At 50.5% G+C, this 26148-nt stretch overlaps 3 protein-coding genes across 5 annotated transcripts; 1 reads left to right on the top strand and 2 right to left on the bottom strand.

The window, feature by feature from the left end:
- Positions 1–162: 162 nt before the first annotated feature.
- On the bottom strand, positions 163–7613 carry IRF6 (interferon regulatory factor 6). Of its 3 annotated transcripts, none has more exons than XM_075442864.1 (8): positions 7539–7613; positions 4099–4275; positions 2993–3197; positions 2416–2538; positions 2166–2312; positions 1559–1951; positions 1032–1150; positions 163–726 (listed from the first exon to the last, which is right to left on the bottom strand). In XM_075442864.1, exons 2-8 carry the CDS (start codon positions 4270–4272, stop codon positions 505–507), a joined length of 1383 nt encoding a protein of 460 aa, XP_075298979.1. In that variant the 5' UTR covers positions 4273–4275; positions 7539–7613; the 3' UTR covers positions 163–504. The 3 variants fall into 3 exon arrangements, with proteins under 3 accessions (XP_075298979.1, XP_075298980.1, XP_075298978.1); XM_075442865.1 differs by lacking the exon at positions 7539–7613 and adding an exon at positions 7183–7205; XM_075442863.1 differs by lacking the exon at positions 7539–7613 and adding an exon at positions 4421–6625.
- Positions 7614–7812: 199 nt separating this feature from the next.
- On the top strand, positions 7813–17975 carry GUCA1B (guanylate cyclase activator 1B). The gene is made up of 5 exons (XM_075442866.1): positions 7813–8137; positions 11730–12194; positions 13572–13721; positions 15132–15246; positions 15863–17975. Exons 2-5 carry the CDS (start codon positions 11991–11993, stop codon positions 15988–15990), a joined length of 597 nt encoding a protein of 198 aa, XP_075298981.1. The 5' UTR covers positions 7813–8137; positions 11730–11990; the 3' UTR covers positions 15991–17975.
- Positions 17976–22316: 4341 nt separating this feature from the next.
- GUCA1A (guanylate cyclase activator 1A) lies at positions 22317–25724 on the bottom strand. Its single transcript, XM_009938624.2, has 4 exons — positions 25527–25724; positions 23463–23612; positions 22841–22931; positions 22317–22477 (listed from the first exon to the last, which is right to left on the bottom strand). The coding sequence occupies exons 1-4, from the start codon at positions 25722–25724 to the stop codon at positions 22317–22319; spliced, it is 600 nt and encodes a 199-aa protein (XP_009936926.1).
- Between the last annotated feature and the right edge of the window lie 424 nt (positions 25725–26148).

Below are 26148 nucleotides of genomic sequence, written 5' to 3' on the forward strand. Positions count from 1 at the left end.
CCCCGGCTGAGGCCTAGGCCCGGGCCCGCCCGGGAAGGCCGCTCCGCCCGGGCGCGGGCGGAGCGGCCTTCTCGGGCGGGTCCGGGCCCCGGCGGCCTCCCCCCCTCGCAGCTGCAGAGCAGTTAGAGAGAGAAATAAAACTCGACAAGGCGATATTCTCCAGGTGGTTTTAATAAGAGCACAGATTATCTTTTTTTTTTTTTCTCCCTCTGATATCATTTATATACAATGTATCGATAGTGGATTAAAAAAAAATATTACAGAATTGAAAATCGGATTTATACATAAATTTTCTTAATCAAAACAGCTGAAGGCGGTGAAGAAGCGAGGAGAATTCCTGTGATCCCCTCTGTTTTAAACCCTCTCAAAACAAAAAAGCACCACAGGCTGCCGAAAACGAATCAGATGACCAGATTTACAGATTTTATTCGGATTTAGGCAAGGCACTCGTTAAGCAACTTCTCCGTATGTACAGCGTTAAGAAAACCCAGAGCGAAGCGTCGGTCACTGCGCCGGGAGCGGCTGCGCCATGTGCAGGGCAGGGGCTGGCATCGGCCAGCCCTCCTGGTGGTTCTGCAGCAGGCGGTAGAGCTGCTTCAGGTGAGCCACGATGTTGTCCTTGATGTCGGGCGTGGAGATCTGGAGCCGCACGCTGCCGCTGTCGAAGGAGCGCGTGAAGTCACCGGAAAACATTTCGTAGATCATCCGGGCCACAACTGGAATGACCTGCTCAGGAAGACGTCAGTCGTTTTAGCCTAACGGTCACGCAGAATACTCCCGTTACTCCGCAGGAATCCCCTGCCCCGGATGCCAGGGACGGTTTCCACAAGGACCTAAAGCGCGCTCACAGAGCGATGCTGTTTGGCACGTGCAGCATGTCTATCTGCCACGACAAAACCCACCAGCCCTTCTGGGGTTTCGGTACCCACGACAGAGACCGACAGGTCTCTGCTCTCTGTGGGCATCGATCCAGAGCCAGCGCAGGGCCCCAGCAAGGCTGGCACGCGCCACTTCTGAGCCTGGGCTCCTACCTGAACCACAATCAGCTTCCTCTCCCTGGGCTTTCCATCGGGCCATTCTTCTCCAAAACAGAAGTAGATCTCATACGGTGGCTGTTTCTCAACTTGTCCTTTCTGATGGGCAATCAGCTCTAGGAAGAAAAGCAGAAGGCTGCAGGGTTGTCCTCTTTCAGTTAGAAACACTCACCGCACCCCACCTCATTCGTATCACCCCGGGCCTCACCCACACACTGTCCTTTCCCAGAGCCACCTCTTACACATTCACAATGACAGCTTATTTCCTGAACCCAGAAGGGCCTTCTCTAACAGCAAGGCCCATCAATGTTTTTTTGAGCATTAAATGTGTGCACATTCACCTTCTCCTGATGTGCATCTAGTCCACGGTCCACTGAAGTCAGGGAACCGGAGGCCCCTGCCCAGGCTCCATGCACAAGCCAACTAACTGGTGCAGCCAGGCTGATCCCCAGCGCAAGACCACCCCTTCCTACAGTGCCCAGACCAGTATCCAAAGCTATTTTCCGGAAGCGGAAGCTACCTACCGCTTAGGAACGTTTCCAGACAGAAGAGTTTGACTTTCTTTTGCCTCTCGATCAAATTTGGTGTGGTGGAGGAAGGCGCACAGGGACCAGACCAGTACACCTTGCACTGGCAGAGCCGGACAGCGTAGATGGCATGGCCACTGACCTCCAGGATCAGTCCCCTGTCCATAACATCCAGCAGCCGACTTGTGAAGATCTTCTGCCTTTCATTGGTGATCTGCTCTGTCCCTGGAAACTTCACTTGCTCCAAACTGATGGGCCCGAAGAGCTCTTCCTGGTCTGGCATAGGACCCAGCTCTCCGTAGAAAAGTCTGCATCCCTGCGGGTTGCTTACAGTCGTCGTCGGTCCGGTCTCCTTTCCCCGATATTCGAACTTGATTTCTAGGTCTGTCACTGAGAGAGAAACTGTCAGTACGGCTTTTCCTGGACCTTTGCACGTATTGCGTGTCAGCAGCAGAGACACACCACGCCATCCGCGCCACAGTCACAGCGGTGTTTAGACACAGTTCTCCAGGCTAACAGGCAAACAGCCACAGGAAAGAAGTCAAAAGACCTTTTTTTTTTGTTAGCGTACAATGACAGAAGCGCTACAAATCCATATACGTACTTGGCAGAGAGCTGATCCAGAGCTCAGGGCTGCTGAAGAAGTCATGCTGCAGCGCAGTTGGGGGCATTTCCATATCTAGAGGTTCATTCTTCGGCCACACAGCTTCAGGGCTGCAGTTTTCTGCACTGGCTGGAGCCATCGGAGAATCTACAAAAAGGAAACAATTCTTCAATAAACCAAGATCTTATTTCAGGCATGCACCAATTTACAAGCAAATCCCTGGACTAATACATTAGTCTATGCCACCAACCATTGATATTAAGAAATGGAAAGGTCTCTTGAATGGGGACATGCTGAGACTGATTCAATTCTTCCTCCTCTTCATCATCAAGATCATTATCCTTTTCATCCCACGGAGCTGAGCCAGTGGAACCTGCAAACGAGCACATTCTTGTGGGTAGTCGATGAGTGTGAAACACTGCAATGCACTTCCTGAAAAATTAATACAATCTTCATATTGGCTCTGTGCAATATTGGAAATTTATTTGTGTGTTTTCCGAATACAAGTGAAAAAAGAAAAATCTGACCTGTACTACATACTATTTTCGGTTTGATGTACACCTCTAAAAAGCTGAGGATACAGACAAACTATTGCCAGCATTGGACTGTTTAGCAGAAAACATGCAACCGTGCACAGCTCTATTAATTTTTGTACAGGTATGCTATGGTTCAAAGTCCTCTTAGTTTAAGCACAGCCGGGCTTACACATGGCAGCTGCTTTCTGCTGCACGCAGAGGCAGCTTGAGAGTTAATGCCGCGGCGGGAAAGGGACTCGCGTTGGACGAACGCCTGCTCAGTAACCAGCCCTGTGTCAGCAAGGCCCTCACCTGGATTAATGATTGATCCCTGGGACTGCGGGATATCGCACACTTCATAAATTTTAATAGGATTCATGGGCACCTCCTTGGTGCCATCGTACATCAAATTAAATTCCCGGCTTTTGTTAAGCGCACATCGGAGCTGGGCTTTCCACTTTGCAGGGTCCGGCTCATCGACTCCTTCCTGGTACTTTCCTGTTTCCACAGCCCAAGCCTGGGGACAAAGTACACTGTGCTCAGTCCAGCCCTCTCAACAGAGCAGCTTGTATCAGAAATCAAACTTCCAGACAAATTCACTGTAAAATGCTTCTCTTGCAGAAGTCCTAACTACAGCTCTTCTGATAACAACAACGGAAATTCCCACTTTAATAGCTTTTCCCATTAAAAGAAGGGGGAGACAAAAAGATGTAAATCAAGACTTCCAAAAACCATTACCAATTCTGAACACGCATCTTCATACAAGTTAGAGAAGTACAAATCGCACAGGATTGTGCGCTGCGTTTTTCCAGGTGTCTCAGAAGTCATTTTTGACAGCGAGCCATATCCTGCGTAGGAGGAATGGACTCGCTTCAAATGGAGCGGAAGAGCAGCCACAGAGATCCAGCTGGCCCTCTCCCTCTCTCACCCCAAAATCAGACTATCAGCCCAAGATCCCCCCAAGGCAGAGGAGGTCAGAAATTCCTCTAAGGAGCGTAGGAGTTACAATGAATCCCTCAGGATAAGAACATTAAGGACAGCAGTGATGAGTATTGGAAGTTTGTGGTGGACCTCTCAAGATTTGTGTACTGGTATTTAATGGTTTGCTGCTCAGAACAAGCCAGCTACCACATCCTAACCCGAGCAGATGAAGCAAATAGCAGCAGCGTCCCAGAGTCCGTGCAATCAGACATCGCCTGGCCTTTGGTGGTCGGGAAGGGTTAAAGAACTCTACACCGTTTCAGGCAGTGCCAAGCTTGGCATCCAGGTGCACAAAGTGGCTTTTCTGAGGTCATAGAAATAGGACAAAATGTGCCTGAAAACAGCTCCCGAGATGCCTATCCAGCTCCCGGGCCAACAATTCAAGCCTTTGTCTCTGTTTAAGAGCCGTGGTACACCCGAGCTCTCCCCTCCCTCACCTTGAAGATGGTGTTCTCCTCCTCGTGCTGCGGGCTGTGCCGAGTTGCGTGCTTCCAGGGGATCTGAAACCGCTTCGCTTCTCGGTTTAGCCAGATAAGGCCAGGATACATACCGCTGTCTACCTGGGCCACCAGCCATGGCTTCAAGCGAACTCTCCGCGGGTGTAACGCCATCGTCTACAAGAGACAGGGATAACAGACCAACGGCTAAAGGTTGAGACTCAGATGCTTTACAAAGAAAGTTAATTTCATAAAAAAGGACCCTATGCCGTGTTAGTGCTATCGTTCATTATGTTACTGCACGCTGAAACCACTAAGTCACCTTTAGCCAGACGACCCTCCTGCCAGGAGGGGTTACAAACGCATCACGAAGCGGGGACCACAAATGTGACCAGAACAACTCACTATTAAACATTCCAGTAAGCAGCGATGACGCGTTATTTGTGTTCACGGAGCGCACGGAGGGCGAGCCCCAATCAAACGGAGCTGTAAACGCGGCGCAGGAGATAAAGGCCCAAACAAGCCACAGCAGGAACAGGCAGCAGAATTTCAAGCGCCTCCGCGTACGCCTTAGCAAAGAGGCCTATCTGGTCTAGTTCTTCTTCAGCCACGTCAGACCTGCATCCAGGAGGAGGAGAACCGCCGTGTGCTGAACCAGGGGCTTTTGTCCCCGCTGAGGTAAAGGTGGGAGCGTCGGGCTGAGGCGGAGGGGACCGCTGTACCACAGAGACAGAGGTGCCTCTGCCAGTCGTTTCATGGCTGCTTCATGAACGCTCCGAACGCAGCATTAACCATTCGCAAACATCGCCAGCCTATACTAACCAGGATGTTTATCCAGAGGCACACGAACTGCAAGTCTGCCTGCACTCGTGCTAAAAATCAAGTGATGTTGACTTAATGTTTAGGGTTTTTTTAAAAAAACAATGCTGCAGTTAACTGATCAAATCTGTCATTGTTCAAGTAGCCCCATGTTGCTACTGCATCTGCAACCAACCAACAATATTTTTCTTGTGCAGAACAGATACAAAGCCAAGCAAACAAAACTAATGGCTGACCCTCTGCAGGAGGAGATGGCATTTGTGTGCTTAGCAGGTGTATCTCCCATATTCCTTGATAAATCTTGAAACAGATGTGAGAAACGACAAACATTGCCATTAATAAAGCAGTTACAGGATAAGTAAAACCTTTGCCATAAGCTCTGAATACTGCTGCAGGAGTTGCAAAATGCGTCTAGTAGCAGAGAGATTAGAAAGGAGATTAAAAAATCCTATTCGAGAACTAGTCCAGGAACAGGTTTTATTTGTTCAAAATCCTGCAGATCCCATTCAGATGCAAGTGTTCACACAGAATTAATCTGAACACAACTTATTTTATCTCTTAAGCAAAGAAAGTGTTCCAAGTCAATTGCAAATCATCTGTAGATAATAGTTTGAAAACGTGCTTCGTCAAGGACGTTAGCAGACTGCGTCCCAGGAGCTGCAAAGGATCAGAAAGCAATCACCAAAATCATTTTTCTGCTTCTGAAACTCTGCTGTATTAGTTACCCGTGTCGAAAATGCTATCAGAACTAAACCTTCAGTAGCGTGTTTGCAAAGACACAAAGTCCACATTAATCCTGGTCTTAGAATTGAGACCAAACCTGGGTATCGATTTCCCTTGCAAAGGAAAGAAAAAAAGTGACTTCTCTCATTGTAACACAGAAACCCTAACTAAAACTTATTTCCACAATCTCTTTTGACACTGCACCTCACAAGCAGTCCCCTCTGCTTCTCAGAACACACACGTTTGCAAGACCAAGAGTAAATTCAAACCCACGCACCAGGGAGAAAAATTCATGCCTCTCTCAAACAAAATAAATTCGGTCACATGGAGGGTGCGCGGGCGCTGCCGTGCAAGGCTTGAATTGTCCCCGGATCGCAGACAGCCTCTGTCAATACGCGACATTACAATGCTTTATGACCTTTTATCGCCAACGACTTGTTGACACAATAACCGAGAGCAAATCAACTTGAATCCCACTGCTGGGCTCAGACGGTGAGTCAGCCTCTCACAGCCTTCAACTTCGCTCCAGTGGGGTCCGCAGCGCCGGCGGCTGCTCCCGGCCCAGGGCTGCCAGAGTGAGCTGGGGAGATGCACGCTCTTCACTGGATGTGCCGAGGGAGGCTTGGCCCTCGTGCCAGGCTCCTCAGTGCACACACACAGGAATCCTCCAGTTTGCTTTATTCCCACTCAAATCGGCTGGTGCAGGGGCGTATTTAGCACGTCCCTCCGCTGCTAATCCATCTCTCGTCACTGATGTAATTATTCCCTGTACCCCAATTAATATTATTAAGTCATACGTTTTTGCCTGGAGGGGAGACCCCAACAACTCCAGGAAACTCGGGAAGGAGCAGCCAAGGCCAGGGACAGCTCCGGTTACCGGCGGTGACTCCCGGGGCTCCGGCGTGGTGCCAGCCGGCGTAACGACACCCCGCGCACCAGGAAGATGCGACCCAGAGCCGCGCTCAGCCCCGCTGCACCGCAGCCTTCGCTCCCCGCCTGCACACCCCAGCGTGCTCCCGCTCCCCCCCACTCACGAAGCCAGTGAAGACGGAAGGGGTCTTCTCCGGGTTAATTGCCGCGATGCCACAGACCTTGTTCCTTGCTCGTTACCTTTGATTATGTTATCCCGTCTTTCGCGCGTTTGTGTAATTTTTTCAAAGGTAACCAGCTCAGCCTCTTCTTCTTCTTCCCCGTGAGGGTGGCGAGGCTCCGGCCCAGGCTGCCCTGAGGAGCTGTGGCTGCCCCCTCCCCGGCAGGGTCCAGGGCCAGGCTGGATGGGGCTGGGAACACCCCGGGCTGGTGGAAGGGGTCCCTGCCCAGGGCGAGGGGTGGAACGATGTGACCTATACGGTCGCTCCTACCCCAAACCAGCCTGAGACCCTACCACAACCCTCACCATTGGCGTTCCCACGGAAAAAGAGGGGAGATTTCCATCCGACGGCCCGACCGTCCATCACCCCCCGTCCCCGCCCGCCCCGCCGGGAGAGACCCGCACCCCGCCCTGCTCGCGGCCTCCCGCCCCACGCTCGGGGCACCACTCACTGTCAGCAGTGGCGGCCCCAGCGCCCCAACCCGGTAATCCCGGCCCCCGCCGTGCCGCGACAGCCCCTCAGCTCCGGGCCCTCCCGCCGTCTCACGGGAGATTCGGGTGAGAACAGCTTGGGGGGCGGGGGGGGGGCCACCGCCCGTGCCCTAACGCCGGGCCTCGGCCGACGCCAGCCTGCAGGACGCGGCCCGGGGCTCACCCAGCACCGGAGCGGCAGGGGGGGAGCGGCGCACGGACCGCTCCACCGGACTTCGCGCTGCCCCCGGCCGGCACGGACCCCCCCCCTCCCGCCGCGCCCCATGGATCCGCCCGGTCCCGCCGGGCCCCGCGCCCCCCGCCGCGCGCGACTTACCCCTGACGGCGCGCGGGAGCGGCTCCGCGCCCCCGGGGGGTCTCGGCCGCCCCGCGGGGCGCGCGCGTGGGCGCAGCGGCGGGGCGGCGCCGGGGGAGCGGCGGGCGCGCGAGGGGAGCGCGGCCGCGGGGCGCGCGCGTCACGCCCCGCCCCGCCCCGCCCTCACCTGCCCAGGTGCGCCGGGCGCAGCCGCGCCGCCAGCCCCGCCCCGCGCCGCGCGCCCCCTCAGGGCCCCGCGGCAGGCCGCCCGCCCGCGCCCGCGGCCCTTCCCCTCCCGATGGAGCGTTTGGGGAGAAAAGCAAAAGTTTTCGCTTCTCCGCCCGCCCGGCCGCCTGCCGGGGGCTGCGAGGGGGCTCGGCGGCCCTGCCCCCCGCCGCTGCCTGCCCTCGGCGGGGAGCCCCGGCCTCGGGCATCGCCCGGCGCTGGGCCGTCCCGTTGCGATGAAACAGAAGAGAAGTGGGAATTTCCCTTCCCCTTCCCATCCCGGGCAGCGCCGAGTCCCGGTTTCGGGAAGGCTGACTCGCACCCGAAGCTCGAGCCCACGCCCAGACTTTGGAACCGGGCAAAGTTTTTAAAGCCCTCACACACGCAGAGAGCAGGTAATTCAGCACTTTTCTTCGCAGTTTGGCCCTGTAGGTTAAATATTTCTGGCTTCGTTCCTCGCTGAAATGCAGCCACTCAGAGGTGATGTTTAGCGGGAGTTTGTCAGCACAAACAGAATCTTTCTGGCAACAAATATAAGATGGCAGCTGACACTCAAATGTTAGCAGGGTTTTTTTGGTGGGATAGCACTGAAATGGATTTTAGATACGTTGGGTTTGCTGTACCCGACCGTTTCTGATGTGCGAAACGAGGGGCAGCTGCGTCTGTACCAATACCACCTCCCACCATGGCCTTCCTCTTGCAGCAAAACATGCGGCGGTACGGCCAGCGCGGTGGGCAGCTGGGAGGAGATGCCCGGAGGCTGGGCTGGACTCCCCCCAGCCAGCGTGTGAGGGGTCTTTGATCTCTCCTCGGACGGGTCAGCACAAACGCTGCCGTCCGTCCTCCCCGCATTCCTCCTGTCTGCGTGCCCGTCCTGCCTGGCGATGGGCGGATTTAGGGGTGCTTCAGGTTTGCTGTCCTTCATGGTCTGACACTCGGGGAAGCAGACACCGAGAGTGATGCTGCCCACTCACCCCAGGCTGGGAGCAGCCCCGGGCAGAGCTTTGCTCTTCCTACGCCCACCGCAAGGACACTTGAGATTGCCCAGCCCAGGAGAGGGGTCTTAGGGCAGGTCAGGGCTTGGGTGCTTAAAATAATGGAGCAATGCAGCAAAATGACTAGGTGAGGGCCGCGTCTGCGTGGGCAAAGGATCTGCTCTTGCCTCCAGCTTTGTTGAGGTTTGTCCTCTCACTCTAGGGAGCTGTGCCTGCCTGCACCCTGCCACCTTAGTCAGAACCTCTGCTGCCATCACCAAGCAGCAACGCAGATGCCAAGCAAATGAGTCCTCCCAGCCCTCTGCAGGGTTTGGGGTTTTTTTTGGTTTTTTTTCCCCCCCTCTTGCGTTTCTACCAGCCTGGGCTGAAGCACGTGGCAGCATGTTGGGTTAGTAAACTGATGGGAAATAAGCTGTCTTTTTCCGTGCTCTTGGCTGGGAAACTCTGCAGCTGTATTGGCGATAATCTAAGGACAGCTCATTAGGCAGGACATGTAATCAGACATTACCTGTTTGCAGCTAGTCATCCAAAGCATTCACTCTGACATAATGTATAAAGCATTGATCCCAACCCTTCAGGCAGCCAAATAGCACCAACCTCTCTACTGTAGTGTTTTCTAGAAATCATTCTGTTTATTTTTAGCGCTCTCTGCTTATGTTTACCTCTGGCCCCATGTTTTTTTCCAAATCAAATGAAGAAACCCTTTGGCTGATAAACTGGACTTCATAAAGTGACATTCCACTGGCTGCGAGACAGCAGCTCTGTCAGGACGGTGCAGACCACACATTTTGGACAAGGAGAGAATATGCAGAGGAATTTTCAATACCAGGAGCTATGGGATTTAATTTATTTCAGTGCCAAGTTAACATCAGTACTTTTATCAATACGATTGTATGTCATGATACCTGCAATAGCACCAGCGAGGCTTTGTAAGCCAGGTCCCTCGCAGTCCTTTGTTCCTAGCTGGAAAAGATTGCAGTCATCAAAACAAAGGGGAACCATTTTCTCTCCTGGGGACAGAGCACCAAGTTCCCATAAGGCAAAACAAAATTATGCAATGAGGCAAGACAATGTCCTGGGCATGTGGAGTCTTGCTGCCTGCTCTCAGCACTCGCATTCCAGCACGCAGCCTTGGTGCAGGAGAGCAGCACAAAATGGTGGAAGGCTTCACCCCAGTGCAGGCAGAGCTCCCCAGCCACGCCGTAGGACACACAGCAAGGAGCCCTCCCCACCCCACCCCAGCAGCAGCACCTCTGCTTCTGGAAAGCTGCTTGTGGCCCCAAGAGAGAACCCATGCCCTGGCCAGATGCTAGCCAAGATGATTCATGAAATATCACTGAGGAAAAAAGCAATTTCTTTATAAGGTGTAGGTAACTGAGCATGGGGAAGTGAGAATGCAACAGAACTATTTTATAAATACCACCGTGACTGTGGCTGCCAAAGACTTCTTTCTAGTAGTCGAGCTAAGAGACAAAGATCCAGTATAACTTTTTTTCATGAGCCAGACTTCAAGCTGCTCTGCTGCAGAGAAGCAATCTTAAAGTCAGAGGCTGAAGCATTCACAAAAGGAAGGACTGAGTTTAGTAATCATGGTGCATTCTTCTAGGCACAGAGACATACAGTGTTTCTCTACACAATTAGATAAAAAGATACATTTTCATTGAACGAGAGCCATCATAACCTTTCCGGCAGCTCCTCTGGTCCTTCCCATCCATCTCCACACTCCTGCTGTGCTGCCCAGAGCCTCTTCTTGCTTCAGACTCTCCAGTGAAACTATGCATTGCCTGGGTATCCTGATGTACAGAAGTGCAAAGTTATACCACACTATCACAAACCTGTGTATATACAGATACACACACAATACCACTGGTGGATTACTTACAGGTGTGAGTAGATTTAGAAAAAACCCTATTCTTACAGTTGAGTATGAATTACTGTGCTATTCTGTAGTATCAAATTTTAGACTGACTCTTAACTGGTGTTTTTCCATGTGAGAAACTCTTCTGTCTAAACCCAGAGTAAAAAGCAAACCGCTTAAATCATTCTGGTCCTTAGCTTTATTATCATATGCAGTCTGTGGTTTCCTATTACTGCTGCTCTAATCCTCTTAAAAGAAGAATCCTATCTGGATGTCAGGCTGGCTCAGACACATTTATAGCTACAGGTCATTTCTTTCCAGCTGACACAGATAATGGCTGGATTCAGAACAGCTGGTATGGTATGGATAAAAGCAGGTGGCTCTGGGAAAGAAGAGGCTGGTGGGCTGCCTGTAGGGGAGAGGGTTGGGAGCTGCAGCACAGAAAGAGGTCAGGGTAGAGCTTGGGTTGTACTGGTAATAAAAGTGGTAGGGGGAAGCAGGAGGAGTGTTTTGCTAGATAGAGGTGGGAAAGGGGACTAAGGAGAACTCAATGTTTTAAAAACTAGGGAAATAAAATGTTCTTTTTCTTTTAACTGGGAGCTTTAATCATTAACTGTGAAAATGAGAGAAATATGTGTACTTGTATCTATGTGCATTTAGCTTTCTCAATTGGTTTTTGTGGAGTAAAGCCTATGGTAGGCATTCAGTTACCTTGATTTCTTAGCAGTTTTTTTCATGTGAGTAATGTTAATCATATGGGTTCATTTTTTCAGGATTTGCTTTCTGTAGTTGTTTTTTGTTATGCCCTATTTTGCTGCAACTTTGAGTATCCCCACAAGCAGGTAGAATATGCCAGTATTGAAAAACTAATGCTAGGGAAGTTCACTTACAATCCTTTTGAGAAAAATTAAAGTGAGTGGAATTGCATGTTGTATGTAAAGGGAACCTCAGCTCCCAAATTCTTTGACATGGAGGTGTTTATGTGCAGAAGGACCCTGAGCCTCTGGAGGCTGCTGCTAAATAGGGCACAGCTCAGACCATCTGAAGGTCCCTGTGACTCATAGGTGGGAATCTCCTAATGATCTTAGTTATTTTTATATGTGCCTGAGACCACATTATACTGCCTTAATGCAGAGGAGCAACTCTACAGTCACCAAGTGAGCGCGCAAAACTGTGGTGGTGAAAACTCTTGGAGAGGAAGAAGAAAGTAAAACAAGAAAAAAGAAGGTGAAATCGCAAGACACGGTATCAACATAAAGTCACAAGACAGCAAGAAGAAAAAGAACAAAGAAAAAGCAACTGAAGGTGACCAAAGGGCAATAGAAGCAAAGGACTTTTGGTGAGGTTTTTGTTTTGTTTTTTTCTCCTTTTTTTAATCTTGATTTGTGGAGCCAAATGGGACAGCAGTTCACCAACGCTGAAGGGGAGCCAGCAGAGATTGATGTTGCCGAATTGCAGGAATGGTATAAGAAGTTTGTGGTTGAATGTCCCAGTGGGACCCTCTTCATGCACGAATTCAAGCGGTTCTTTGGAGTCCAGGATAACCGTGAAGCAGCAGAGTACATTGAAAACATGTTCAGAGCTTTTGATAAGAATGGGGTAAGTGGTGAGGAGGTTCTACAGTGATTTGTCTAATAATCCACACCTCTGCCTTCTGTAATTTTGAGGTGTTTTGGTGCAGTTCCCACCCTTGTTAATATGCTTTATCAGACTAAGGCAAGGGCAATGGACCTGCTAGGGCAGGAAGAGCGCATGCTGTGCCATTCTGTAAGGGCTGGCGTGGATTTGTCTTCTCATAAATCTGTACTCAAATTAAGGACAATGTCCCCTTAAGGGACTAGGGATGGATTAAAAGGTTGAAACTTAGGCAGCTGCATTTTGAGACAGTATTGTTGAAAGATACTCAAATAGTCAAGGTTGCTATGTCAAAAAAATTTATCTGTTATGATAGAGGGGGAATTATAGTGGAGGAAAGGCCTACTCAGGCTTGCTATACAGTGAGGGAAGTGTATGTATGCAGTATGAAGAGGTGGCATGTAACAAAATATGGATTTTAGCTGCTGGAAAGTGAAGGAATGCTGAACAACTTAGATGTTCTGGTTTTGATTCCCTTTGTCATCAGACACCTGGGAAAGTGGGCTTTCTGGTTTAGTAGCAATTCATGCATACCCACGTATTGGTGCAAAAGATACGGTAATACTACCTTGTGATATTTTAGATACTCAAAAGAAATGTAATATAGTGGCCTTTCTCATCTTGAAATGGGTAAGCAATGCTTGCCAAACAGCAGCTCCTGGGTGGGGAGGGCTGTGAGGTGACATGGGCCTGGTGTAGCCCTGGGGATGGTCTGGATCCGTGCAAGGCCCATCTGTGGAGACTGCTGAGGGAGCCCTGTATCCCTTTACTGTCTCTGAAGCGTTTACGAGGATGAAGGCCTGATGTAAATCCTTTATTGTGGGTGTTCTTGCTGCAGTCTCCTGAATAGTGACATTTTCGTTGTCTGTCTTCCTCAGATGAATCGAGATCAAACGAGGGGGAAATATAGAAGAAAAGGAGTAGTGGTTGGGTGTTAGTCTCCTTGGTCAAGCAGCTGAGGTTGTTGAGAATGGCAATCCCTTCCCAAAAAGTCAATGCCTTCTGTACTGATCTTCATCTGCCTCCCCATCCTCTATGTAATCTGTGTTGTCTTGGGATATTTAAATTGCTCATTTCTGGACGCCTGGCAGGTGTGCCACCTTATTGCACTGTAAGAAAACTGCTTTGTTCTCCACCGTCGCTTCTTGGGAACTTGTCCTTGCTGCAGAGGGGTATGGCTGTGCTTACTGATGGTCTTGGATGGGCACAAGTCTTCTGTAAAGTGTGAAATAGAGCTGTCCCATGGAATATCTTCTTGGCAGTTTTATCTAGGTTTTGTAAGCAGTTTTCTATCTACTATACCCAGTTAAGTGCCATTCAGCTGCTTTTCTGTTTCCACAGGATAATACCATTGATTTTCTGGAATATGTAGCTGCCTTGAATCTTGTTTTGCGAGGAAAACTGGAACACAAGCTGAGGTGGACATTCAAAGTATATGACAAGGATGGGAATGGCTGCATAGATAAACCTGAGCTGCTGGAAATTGTTGAGGTAAGTAGGCATTACCTAATCACTTATTTAAGCAATCACAGTTCTTTGGCAATGTAATGATGTGTATGGTTTTTGTGATAATCAGGTTTCAAGGCAGCTGTGGGCAGTGATGAAGTGAAAATGTCTGACCTCGGCAAAAGGGTTGTGTGCTCAGTGGTTTGGAGTCTCATGGGGATGGCTGAGGGACCAGTAAAGCCCACTGTGGGCAGTGTGGCCGCTGCTGCTGCCGAAGCTGTCCAGAAATGCAGCATCTGGGTGCTATTGTGGAGTTCCTGTATCTCTGCTATGCCTTTCCGTTCAACCTTTTTACACCAAGATTCATTGCCCAGTGGAAGAGGGTTTCAACCCCATGCTCCTTACAGGAGCCAGGTTTCCTACCTGAGTAGCTGGTGAGAATACACTGAGATGCACAAATTAGAGCAGAAACCCTTTTTGTAATTATTCCCTTCTGAGTTTCTGTTATGTTCTGCACTTAGCTTTAATTAGTGGCTGTGAAGGTGTGAGAGCAGCCATGGGGTTTAGCAGACAGCCTGACACAGGGTGCCAGGGTTCTTCCTTTAGGTAAATATCTTGGTGATGGTGCCAGTCACCCCTGCACCCCAGGGGCTATTACTTTTGCACAGCAGTGCTTGTGAGGTTTAATCAATGGTTCTCAAAAATTTTAGGCCAAATGCAGTGTCAAGAAAATGTCAGAAATTGAATCTGTGGAAAGCAAGTCCTTTTGGCTGGGAAGTGGGACCAGTTTGTTACCTGCAGCACCAGCAGCAGGTGTGGGAGCATCTGGGGCAGGTTCAATTATAGCTTTGAGGTCAGCCAGGAACTGGCCAGAAGAGCTGTGTTAGGCCCTTGCTAATCCCCTCTATGGGAAGACTTCAGAGAAAACCCTGCAGCCTAAGGAGTAAAGTTATTAATGAACAGGCGGTTGTCATGGGAGGAACAGATAAAATCTGCCCCTTTCCAGTGACAAAATGGAACAGAAATTGTGGGTCAAAATATGTACTAATACAGGTTTGATCTTGCAGCTTGGGCACAAGTTACCTTGGAGAGAGGGCTGGGTAAGTCCAGATGTGCCTGGCCTCAGATGTTAGGAAGGTCATGCTCAAAAGTCAGATGACTTTCCCATCTGTGAAACTCTTGCCTTGTTCTTTGCAAAGGAACCCTGAGGTCTGACCACTGTGTGTAAGGAAAATAGGAGGGCAGCGGCTTCAAAGAGCAAATGAAGTAATCTGCGGTGTGTGTGAGCATGAGGTCAGAGGTTTCATTAAAGGTCTGAGGCTGTTGAGTGGCAGATCTTTCTAGAAAGGTTAAAACCTCAGCCTTTGTAAAAGACCTTTACACTGTTGGGTAGATTATGGAGTTCACTGCTTTTCATTTTCCAGTCCTGCTCCTAATCTGTGAACTTCTTTTCAGTCCATCTACAAGCTGAAGAAAGTGTGTCGGTCGGAGGTGGAGGAGAGGACCCCATTGCTCACACCGGAGGAGGTTGTGGACAGGATATTTCAGTTGGTCGATGAGAATGGGGATGGTAAGTGATCGATGGCTCAGATTGCATTCATGTTTAATGAGAAGTTATCTCTGCTGGGCAGGCTAGCTTTAATTAAGTCTATCAAGAAATCACTTAGGACTATTATGTTACTCAGACACATTGGGTTTGGTTCTGGTCTGTTTGTTAGAATGAAGAGTAACTTGGTGCAGCAGGACAAAATAATTTTCATTGTTATTTTAATGTAAAATACAGAGGGGTAACTAATCCTCTGGGAATTTGATGCCACATGGATCTCATCCTCTAAAACCCCCCAGCAGCCAGAGCACAGGTCCCAGTTCCAGCACAAATAGTCTGAGTAAAGACAGTGGCTCCAGTCAAACTGGAGTGTGCAGGACCAGACTTGCAATCCTCCTGGAGCAGTATGTGTGAGCTAATGCAACATTTCGGTTAGCCCACAGCATGGGGTAGGTGAGAATGCACTGGCTTACAGCCTGGTGGTTTGTCTTTCAGCTAGCTGGCCAGAACTACATGGGGAAATGAAGTATAGCTTTTGTCTTATTAGCATATTTTCTGGAACATAGATGTCTCTTACTGCCTCTTACTCATCTGTCATGTTTTGTCTCCCCATCTTGTGTCCTCCTCATCTCGTACACAGGGCAGTTGTCTCTTGATGAGTTCATTGATGGGGCCAGGAAAGACAAGTGGGTGATGAAGATGTTGCAAATGGATGTGAACCCTGGGGGATGGATCTCTGAGCAGAGGAGAAAGAGTGCTTTGTTTTGAGAAAATTCGGTTCTGATACAGCTGAAAATGTGATGCTGACTACATCTGTGACTCTCTTACTCCAGAGTGGTAGTGGCTTTCCTTTTTAATACGATCTCAGCATCCAGATGAAAACTTCAGTGGTTTAAGAAGCCATATCTCAACCTAAAACCCATGAGCTGCCCACTGCTGGTACCCAGAGACTATTTTTGGCCCATGAGTAAATCTTTCTGTGTATACAATACCATGTTTGCCAGCCCTGGCATTTGGTTACACCTCAAGGAACAAAATTTTCGTGGCTTCCTGGAGCGGAACCTGGGCAGGGTTTTGTACTGATGACAGACGGGATCGGGAAGTGAGCAGTCCTGACAGAATGGTGCAGTCTCCAGTGCAGACTAGTGTTTACATCACTCCTATGTGCAGAGACACAAACACATCCGACCAAAAGTGATGACAAAAGGGGTGCTCTGGCAGGCTGTATCCATTCAGGATGCCTGTTATGCATAGTAGTATGTATTCATATTTGGATTATACAAATGTAAATTTATTGGACACTGACATATTGCTATCAAAAGTGAGAATTAGCTTATAAGGGGTAGCCAAGACAGTGCACAGAGCTGAGGAAAATACAATGTGTGGGCTGGGCAGGTGGAGCGGTAACACCTTACATCTCCCTGCTGAGGACCGGATGCTGTTCCTTGTACCTGTTCAGAGACCTGGGTTTCTTTGGGGCTGGAAGAATGCTATTTCCAAACACTGAGCCGTGGTAGAAATGGTACCTTGACAGCCACATTTAGAGACAGATTTGCAAAAGTGTAATTCTGTTCCCTTCGAGCCTCGGTTCCTTACTGAGTCACCCCTCTCGAACAGCTTTTCCTGCCCCTTGAAGGCAGAATGAGCTCAAGGAGCTCCAGGACTTTCACTGTACTGGGAGAAGTTTTGTGTGGAAGGAGAGATAAGGGAAGAGCGGAGTTCTGCCTTGGCAGCATCTGCAATGAGAGGATTAGCCCTGCTTTATTGGCGGGGCTGCAGAATGGAAGAAATGACAGAAAAATCCAAGTGAGTTACTGAAGCCGTACAGTGGTTTTACACTGGAATTAATTTAGCCACAGACTAGAGATATAAAATTTGCACAGGTGGTAGGCTGGGCTCTGCTATTCTAACCCATATTCCTACATAGGTACATGTATGTGGGAAGAGAATTTGCATTGAACCAGTATTTTGGTTCACTTGTATTGGTTTATTTGCAAGAAAAATCTCCCCAGGAAAATAACATTAATTCCTCTGGTTTAGTTTTCACATGGGATCAGTGGACCAGGTCATACCCATGAAACAATTTGCAATCCCTTTTTTGTGGCCTTTAATTATGACCATAGTATCTTTCATTAGTTGATTAGTTTGCTGGTTTGTGGTCTTGTCAATTTAACCCATGTTTAAGTTGAGGAACATGAGGAAGTATTCAAGATATGGCACAACCAGTGCTGGAGTTCAAATGCACAGACATTTCCACTTCTAAATAGCTTTTCTAAGAGTTCTGTGTAAATACACACTAGCTTGTGGTGTGCTTACTTATTGGAGCTGATTAGAGTTCTAGCTTATGCTGCTGTAAGGCAGCTTTTCAAAGCTCATACAAGTCAACAGTTCATAAGCCAAAGATCTGAAAAAAAATTTACTTCTGACTTGAGGCCCTGGAAGAAAAGATTTGCTTTACTGATTTTCCAGCTTGTGGACAAATGTTTGCATGGGAGGATACAAATCTCTAATTCCTTAAATTTCAGCATCTCAACCAACATAAAAATTGTGCAAGAAGCAGATTATGTTAAGTGGATGTTTAGTTACTGTAGTTGCGTACTGCAGGTTTACTGAAATGCTTTGCATTTTCCTATTCTGGTCAGCTGGGGCAGGGCGAGAGCTGGGGTGTCCCCCAGCAGCAGTCCTGTGCTGGGGTGGTAGAGGGCATCCTAACACTGAGCACTGGGGCTGCTGCTGGGAGGAGTTTTGTAACACATGGATTTAATAAAGAATTATTTGTTAAGATTCTATCTCTTTTATAGTATTTATTCTTCACTTAGAATGAAGGTGAAGACCTGTGTAAGCACGAAACTGTTTCTGACCAAAATTGTAGTCTTAAGACTGGCATAATGAGTTTAAGGGAGGTGGTAAGTGTAACAGCTAGCCTGGGTAAGACAAATGTAAGGCGGAGATGGCAATGCTACTGCAGATACAGAGTAGGATAGAATTCTCTTCTGTTTAACTTCCCTGTAATGACAGTGAAAAGTGTAAGTGTATTGTTTAAAAAATAAAATTCTCAATGGAATTTGAAATAGGTGCTTACAATAAAATGAGTTAGCAGTGTTGTGATGAGAACCGCTGTTTGGACCGTGCCAGGACTGAAACAGGAACCCAAATAGTTCAGGGCTCTAAGGGTTGGACTGGGCAGTGGGATGCCTCCAACTCCTCTGGCCTGGACAGCCTGAAGGTGGTAGCAGTGGCAGATAATGCTTGTGTTAGTGCTGGCATAACCTACTGGAAAATTGTGCTTCTTATCAGTCATGTAATCTTTTGTCAAGAAGCACAAGGTGCTTTAGTCTTAGTCCTATTTGTAAACCCATAGGTACAAACACTTTGTGCCCCTTCCAAGCTCAATTCCACATTCACATCGAGCTGTTGATGTCAGACACTTTGCATAATCCATTTTTCCAGACTTACAGCCCAGCTTGAATTGGATTTGACTGATCGGATTTCTTTTTAGTCTAAATTGGGAAGCAGGGTGGCTTGGAAAAGGCAAATGCTGTGTGATTTTTCTGAGCTTCTGCCATCTGCTCTGATGTTTGATGCCTCTGAAGTTGGGTAGGATTGAAGGTGAAATAATCGGGTTAGAAAGCTGGAGGTGAGGCTGTTGCTGAAGGGGGCTGACAGGGAGAGGCCCCAGGGAACAGGAGCCAAGGAAGCATTGCATCCTGAAATTCTCCGGAAGATGCATTCCCAGGGAAGGCGCTGAGCAGCAGAGATCATGAGGCTGAGAAGGAAAGAGGAGAATTCCATCTAACTCTGTGTTTAGCCATGCTCTTTGTCCATGCACCTGATGTTCTGAGAGGGGAGGTTCACCTGTGGGTAGCTGGTTCGGTGGCTGCCCAGAGGAAAGGTTTGTGCCCAGCTCATTCCCAAAGCACCCATGTGCAGCTCCCCTTGAAAATGTTGCATTGCAAACCGGGACTGGCACGGCCCCACGCTGATTGCTGTAGGGACTTTCTGTGGTCTCGCCGTTCTCGCTTGCTTTCCTCGTAGCACCCATGCTCAGTTCTGGCAATGTGGGAAAATACTTCTTTCTTTCTTCCTCTTCAGAGGAAAGTGCACCTCAGAAGTTGAGGAAGTATCTCAAACGTATTATCCTTAAAGGCTGCGTATTTAAGGTAACTAATGGTGTTCTGGGATGTGAGGCATGACAAGCGCACGCCAGAGCTGTGCTGTGGGCCAGCTGCGTTCCCTTGGGGATAAGGGACCTTGCGAAGCATCTACCCCAGAACCCGTTCTGTTTCCTTTCTTTGCCTTTTAGACCTCACAACCTAATGCGCAGGGATGCAGCTGGGGTCTGGCCTCAGAGCTGCCACGTGGTGATGCAGCCCCATCGCCCCTCTGACCGCGGCTCCCGAAAAAGCCTCTCCCACCGTCACCGGAGAGGCTGCGCTGCCTCTCCTCTGGCAGTGACACTGCCGCGAGGGCGAGCAATGCGTCCATGGCTGGCACCTGAACAGCCGCCGCTGTTTTGAAATAAATGTTATGCATGAGTTAGGGCGAAGAGTCACAATATTAGTTTTTAATTATTTTTAATTTGCTTTCTTAGAGGCTGAAAAAACATCCTTTGGAGAGAGACGCTGAGGTTTGAAAGATGCCTTTGGCCAGCTGGCTATTCTGAGAGCCCTTTTAGAATGACTTCATCTTGATAAATAGAGATTGGGCTTGTCAGGGCTGCTTCTTGTGGCTTCTTGGGCATGCAGAGGAGCGAGAGGCTGAAGGAAGCACGGGCGGGACTGGCTGCGTCTCCGGGGAGGGAGCGTGCACAGAAAGCCCACGCCGAACTCTGCTCCCTCCTCGCTGCTGCTGTGAGGATGAAGTGCAGGAAGTTTTGTGCTGGTCGTTTGTGGGGGCGTTGATTCTGCTGCAAGCAGGAGTATTGCACGCTGAGTAAACAGCTCAGCCCAGCTCTAATGAGAGGGTTGCAGCCTGCTCTCTCTTGCACTGCAGTGAGCAGGGTGGCCGGACAAGCTGGCTGGTCAAAGGGTTCCTCTCGGTTCAGTTTGTGTGCCTGCCCACTGGGACAGAGCATGAACCGGGCTGTTGGGGGGAGCCCGGAGCTGTGGGGGGCTGCGGTCCTGTATCCTGCACCCATCTGGGCAAAAGCAGAGGCGGGAGGGAGCGACGGGGCTGCTGCATGTGGCCCAGAAGGCAGCAGGGAGGAAAGCTGGGGGTGCCTGGAGATGTGGGTGGTAAAGCAGAGCTCTAGGAGAAAGAGCTGTGGGACTACCCGAGGGGTGAGGTTTTGTTAAAGCAAGCTACGCTTGCTCAACGCAGATGAGGTTCAGAAGAGTAGACAGCGCTCACAGGGTATGAGAACCCAGGAGCAGCCCCTTTTCTACACTGAGCCTGAAGAAAATGGATGTCTCCCTGCATTCGTGGTGCTCTTGCAGAAGAACTATTTTAATGAAGCCGAAACAAAGGTTTCTGCACTTGCATGAGGCAGTTAACCTGTCCTACTGGAAATAAAATGAATGACTGAAAGAAAGAACAAGCACAACTTGAAATAGTCCTGTAAAATATCTTTATTAGTTCACTATAAGATTGAAAGTACAAAAGCTTCCAGGTAAAATGCTGTCCATTGAAAAAGATGCACAGGAAAAAAATGGTCAGAAAGTTGCTTATGAATTACAAGAATCCAGTGCTAAATAACAAGTCTTTCAGCTAGGCAAGAAATCCTTCCCGGTGTCCCGTCTTGCCTCACCACACCTGAAACTTGCTCCCACCAGATGAGGAAACTCCTGTCCAGGAGCAGCCCCGGCTTGGCGCGGGGACGGGCGCTGCGGGGCGAGGCTGCTGCTCTCACAGCTTCCCTTGGGCGTCTGCTGGGCCCTGGGCGCAGCCCCTGCTCAGGGCCCCGGCAGTTGGCACCGGCAGGCGAGGCTGCTGTCCCCAGGATGCCATAATAAGGGGTGACTGGGATTTATTCCATGGGGACAGTGCTGGAGCCCAGTGTGCAGTGGAGGTGATGGTGCCCACTGCCTGCTCAGAAATAGTCAGGTGCTTGTGGATGCTGGTGGCGTGGACGCTGCGCGTCTCTAGCAGCACTCCCCTGCGAACTGCCTGCAGACGACTTGCTGCCGTTGTAGTTAAACCCACCTGATGCTCGAGGGTGCCACGGGGTGTAACTTGCAGGGGAGTTTAAGTTTGTTGCGCAGGTGATAAGACATGCAGGAATATTCCTACAAAGATTCAAAACTTCTCCCTCTCAGGTTACTGCTATTGCAGCCCTTTCAGGTATTTAGAGGAGAAGCATGCCCTTCAAGTTTCGATAGTTGTTAAAAAAGGCACCATTCTAAGTTTTTTAATGCTTTTAAACAAAGCAAAACCACTGCATTCACCACTCTCCTTTTTCTAGCTCATACATGTTTTTATCTTACATTATCACTAATGATTGCTAACATAATAACAAACCAAAGAGCAAGTGACCGGAACAGCTGACCTCATGCTCTGGAAATACATCTGGAAAGAGAAGGTTCGGGGCTGCTCTCTAGGTTTCGTACCTGTGTCCTCGAGGGACCCCCTCTCCCCGGGGCCAAGTGCCAGGCAGCCCCAGGGTTCGCTCCCCGCAGAGGCTGCAGGCGCTGGCCACGGCCTCCGAGTGAATTTTGGGGCTCTCCTGCGCGTTACCGAGCTGCCTTGCTCCCCTTCCCAGGGCGGCGGGGCTCTACCCGCTCTGCTCGGCAGCCGTATCTACAGCCCCGCGCAGCCGAGGGCCCCGTGGCAGCCCCAGGGGGCTGTGTGCCTCCAGCGCGACGGGCTGCCATCGCAGCAGCCCCTCTTCCTCGCCGCTGCCGCAGCCCCTCTTCACAGCTGCCTTTCCTCCCACCAGTGGGCACGGCTGCGGCAGGCAGGGCCAAGGCAGCGCCCAGGGAGCTCCGGGACCCCCAAACTGTCTGCCGGGGAGCAGTGCCTTCGGAGCAGATCCGGAATAGTCTATTGCTGGTCACGCTGGCACGAGGACAGCTCACCAGGTCCCGCAACCGCAACCCAATTTGTTTTAATAATGCAAGGGGGAAAAAGGAGAAATGAAGGGAATGTTTCCCGGGAGCCTACTGGGCAGCCTCGGCCGCCTGCTCCGTCTCGTGCGGGTTCTTCCCATCGTTCTGGATCAACTGGACGATGTGCGTCAGGTCCAGGCTGCGGGTGAGGATGTCGAGCAGCACCTCATCCTTTTGCACCCCCTCCATGAACTCTTCCAGGGAGAGCTCGCCTGTGAGAGCACGTTCAGAAAAGGTCTGTTAAATCCTGCAGCCTTTCTCCTCCCTCCACCAGCAGCCTCGGAGCAGCCCCCCAGGAGCTGCACAGGCTGTAAACGGGGCCCCAAGCCCCGCCACAGCTAAACCCCGCGCCGATCCCCGCGCTGCCGGTGTGGCGAGGGGCAGTTCGCAGCATCCCTTGGGCTGGCTGCAGCCTGCGGAGGGGACGGGGAGCTAAACCTTCGGGAGAGCCGCTCACTGCCTGCTCTCACCAGGTCCTGGTGTTTTGGGGCATCTAACCCCTGGAACTGCAGACGGAGCTGCAGGTCAGGGGGAAGGGGGAGCTGTATCTGGCATTGCATAGGAAAGTTCCTCACCGTCTCCGTTTATATCAATTTTGTCAAACACCATGTTAGTAAATTCCTCAGCCGTCATCGTTTCGTTGCACCGGTTGATGGCTCGAATAGCCTGGAGGGAAAGGACAGAGAGGACAAGCACTGAGCGCTGTGCAGATTCGTGTCTCCATCGCTGCAGGTGGCTGACTGACCCGACACGAGAGGCCAAACTGTTTTGCAGGCAGTTATGTTCTGAAAGAAATAACTCCTTTCTAAAAAGCTGGAGCTTAAAATCACTTAAAGAGGCAATCAGTGCATTAAAAGATTAAGTGGGCACACTGGGATAAGCCAGGAGCTGTTCACCTCTGAAAATCCTTAGATTAAATCCAAGTGTTTATCTGAGCCCGGGTCTCTGTGGCCGTGGTGAAACAACCCGGGGTGGCTGCGTGCGGGTGCCGCGGGGTCTGGGGTGCAGGGACAGGCCTGGCCGGGGGCCAGCCTGGGGGGAGGCCTGGCAGAGGACAAGCAGCAGGTTTGGCCGGTGCCTGCTGATTTACCAGGGAGTTGACTTTTGGGGTGGAATATTCCTGTTACAACCTTTCTGTCTACCTGTGTTTAATTACCGTCCTCTGCAAAAGAAACAGAAGCAGCTGAGCCCACTCACTTTGATGATGTTCAGCAGTTCTCCCCGGTCAATGCAGCCGTTGCCGTCCACATCATAGAGCTTGAAATACCATCGCAGCTTCTGATCCACCTTCCCTTTCAGGACCAGGCTCAGAGCTGCCACATACTCCATAAAATCTATGTAGCCATCCTAAAAGGAGAAGGTTAGAAGCTAGATGAGATCAAAAGCAGAGTCAGGCAGTAAGTGATTGTCCTGGTCACTTGTGGAAGTCCCCACCGGCAGACGTCCGTGCGTGGCCACCATGGTGGGAGCCGGGGCTGGGGAGCACAGCAGAGGCGTGGGGTGGGGGTCCCCTGCACGCCCCACAGCCGCTGCACTCTGCCAAGCTCTGCAGGGCCATTACGCAGCGATAACGAACAAACCCGGGGCGTGTTTCTGGCTGGGGGACTAAGGAAGCCTCGAAAGCTGGCCCTTGTGCTGAAGGAATCTTGTCATGCAAAGCAGTGGTAATTCTGAGGTCAAAGAGGCACAGGCTTACGGAGATGAGCCCTGTGGATTACCGAACGTTATCCTGCCTGCACACACCTATGGCTCTTTTTTTGCTGGGAAAGGGCCTTGCATGCAAAGCTCCAGGAGAGGAATGAACCCAGGAATACCCCTGGCACGTTGCTGACGGCTCAGGCTGGGAAGGTGCTGCTCTGTCCCTGTGCCATTTGTGTATCTGCTTCACATCTGGTCACGCCGAAAGCACAAGCAGTTTTATCTTTGACTTTCCTCCTCGGTGTTCGCCCACCGCCAGCCCACGCCGCGGCGTTAGAGACGTCCGGCCAGGCCCGCTGCCGGCTCTGCAGCCGGGGTCCGAGCTGTGCTGGGGGAGCTCACGTGCAGCACCGGCCCCAGACACTGCCCTGTGGTGCTCACAGCTCCGAGGAAGCCTCCTGGCCCGCGCAGTGCCCGCCTCGGGGCGTTCGATGGCACACGCCCTTGGGATACCAAGCGCTTTGAAGGAAAATGTTACGTGCTATAAACCACAGGAGGTCTGGTGGAGGGAATAAGCCAGGGTTTTGTTGATGAACAAAGCCACCGCACCGCGGGGCGGGTTCAGGCAGAGATCATCTGCTTTATCCCACTGCTGTGAGAGCCAGATTAGGCACAAATAGCTACCGAGCCCCGCTCCCAGCAGGATTTCCTCCACATCAATTCCCTTTTTGGGCATGCATTCAAACACGGGGCAGTGAGCAATGTAAAGGCCAAGGCGCAAACAAAACACCTAAAGGATTTAGGGCCTAAATTGTATAGTTTTCGGTGGGATTAAGCCCACTAAACCCTTTGGGTTGCCATAAAATACATTCCTCATCTCACATGAGGTGCAATTTCAAACCGTTTGCAAGGAAAGGAGGGTGCTGATTCCTCTCCGCCGTGCAGCATCCATCTGCGGGTCTGGCAGAGCTCCGGAGCCGGGCAGACCGTGCTCCCCGACGCGGGCAGATGCTCCGGGACTGCCCGGCTCCGGCTCCAGCACAGCCATGGCCCGAGGCGCAAAGCCTCTCCGCAGGGAGCAAAGGGCCCAAGCTCCTTGTTGTATGGGACTGAGCACATGTAATAAAATAAAGGAAACTATAATCCATCTGTGATCTAAAACAACAGAAAAACAAACCCGATCAGTTCTGCAAGCCGTAGCTCATGCCACGCTGCACAGCTTGGGAAGTTTCTGCATGAATGCAGCGCTCGTTCTCACGCTGCTCGCTTGTTCCTTACTGTCACAACATTCGATATTTAACGATTAAAGGGCACTTCATTTTAAAGGGATCATGGACTAGCAGATAAAACCCCACTGTTTCAATAATTTAAAATTAAAAGGGAAATACCAGTTGTGGGAGAAGTCTATTTTCTCCCAGAACAGGCAGCAGGGGAGGAGTTTTTGTTGACATTTTTCACCTTACATAAGCGATTTGACGGTTTATGAGGCCACGGAGAACCAGACCGCACGCCCTTCAATGCACATTGGTATTTGCATGCACCCAGATGCACCACACGCGACCACGCGCAGGGAGCAGAGCACCGCCGATCCCGCGCGGGCTGAGTGGCAAGGACAATATTTACCTTATTAAAGTCAAACGTCTCAAACATTTGCTCAACGTAATTGTTCGCTGACGGACTCAGGTTTTTCAAGCCAAAAAACTGTTTGAACTCGTACAGGGTGAGCTGGCCAGAAGGACACTCCGTCATGAACTTCTTATACCACTGGTGGCACTCGGTCGTGCTCAGCTCCTCCACGGTTTTCCCGTCCATGTTCCCCATCTTCGCACCAAGCGCTGGTCACTTCGCAGCCAAAAATGGATGGTTTCTGAAATTCTTTTAAATTCTGCTTCTTGCCTTTAAAGTCCAAGTGTCCCCAGGCCTGCAGGGATGACAGTATCGAGGAAAAAACAAACTGCCTTGTGCATGGGCTGTCCCAGCTCGGTGCTGGTGGTGATGGATGCAGAAGACACCTCTCCCCAGGAGAATTCAAAAGCACAAAACCCTCTTCGGACAAGAAGGTGACATTTAAGTACCCAGCAAATCCCTGCCCGGCCAATGAGGCTCAGGGGGGTGATGGGCTCCTGCCAGGCATTAAGAGTTCAGGGTTAAAATAGAAAGGCAGTAAAATGGGAAAGTCTTGCAGATTACAGGCCCGCAGGAGATTACGAGGGTGGAATTTTCTCCGTGATGGTGTAATCTCCTA

The sequence above is a fragment of the Opisthocomus hoazin genome, chromosome 25, assembly GCF_030867145.1.
Source record: "Opisthocomus hoazin isolate bOpiHoa1 chromosome 25, bOpiHoa1.hap1, whole genome shotgun sequence".
Lineage (NCBI taxonomy): Eukaryota > Metazoa > Chordata > Aves > Opisthocomiformes > Opisthocomidae > Opisthocomus > Opisthocomus hoazin.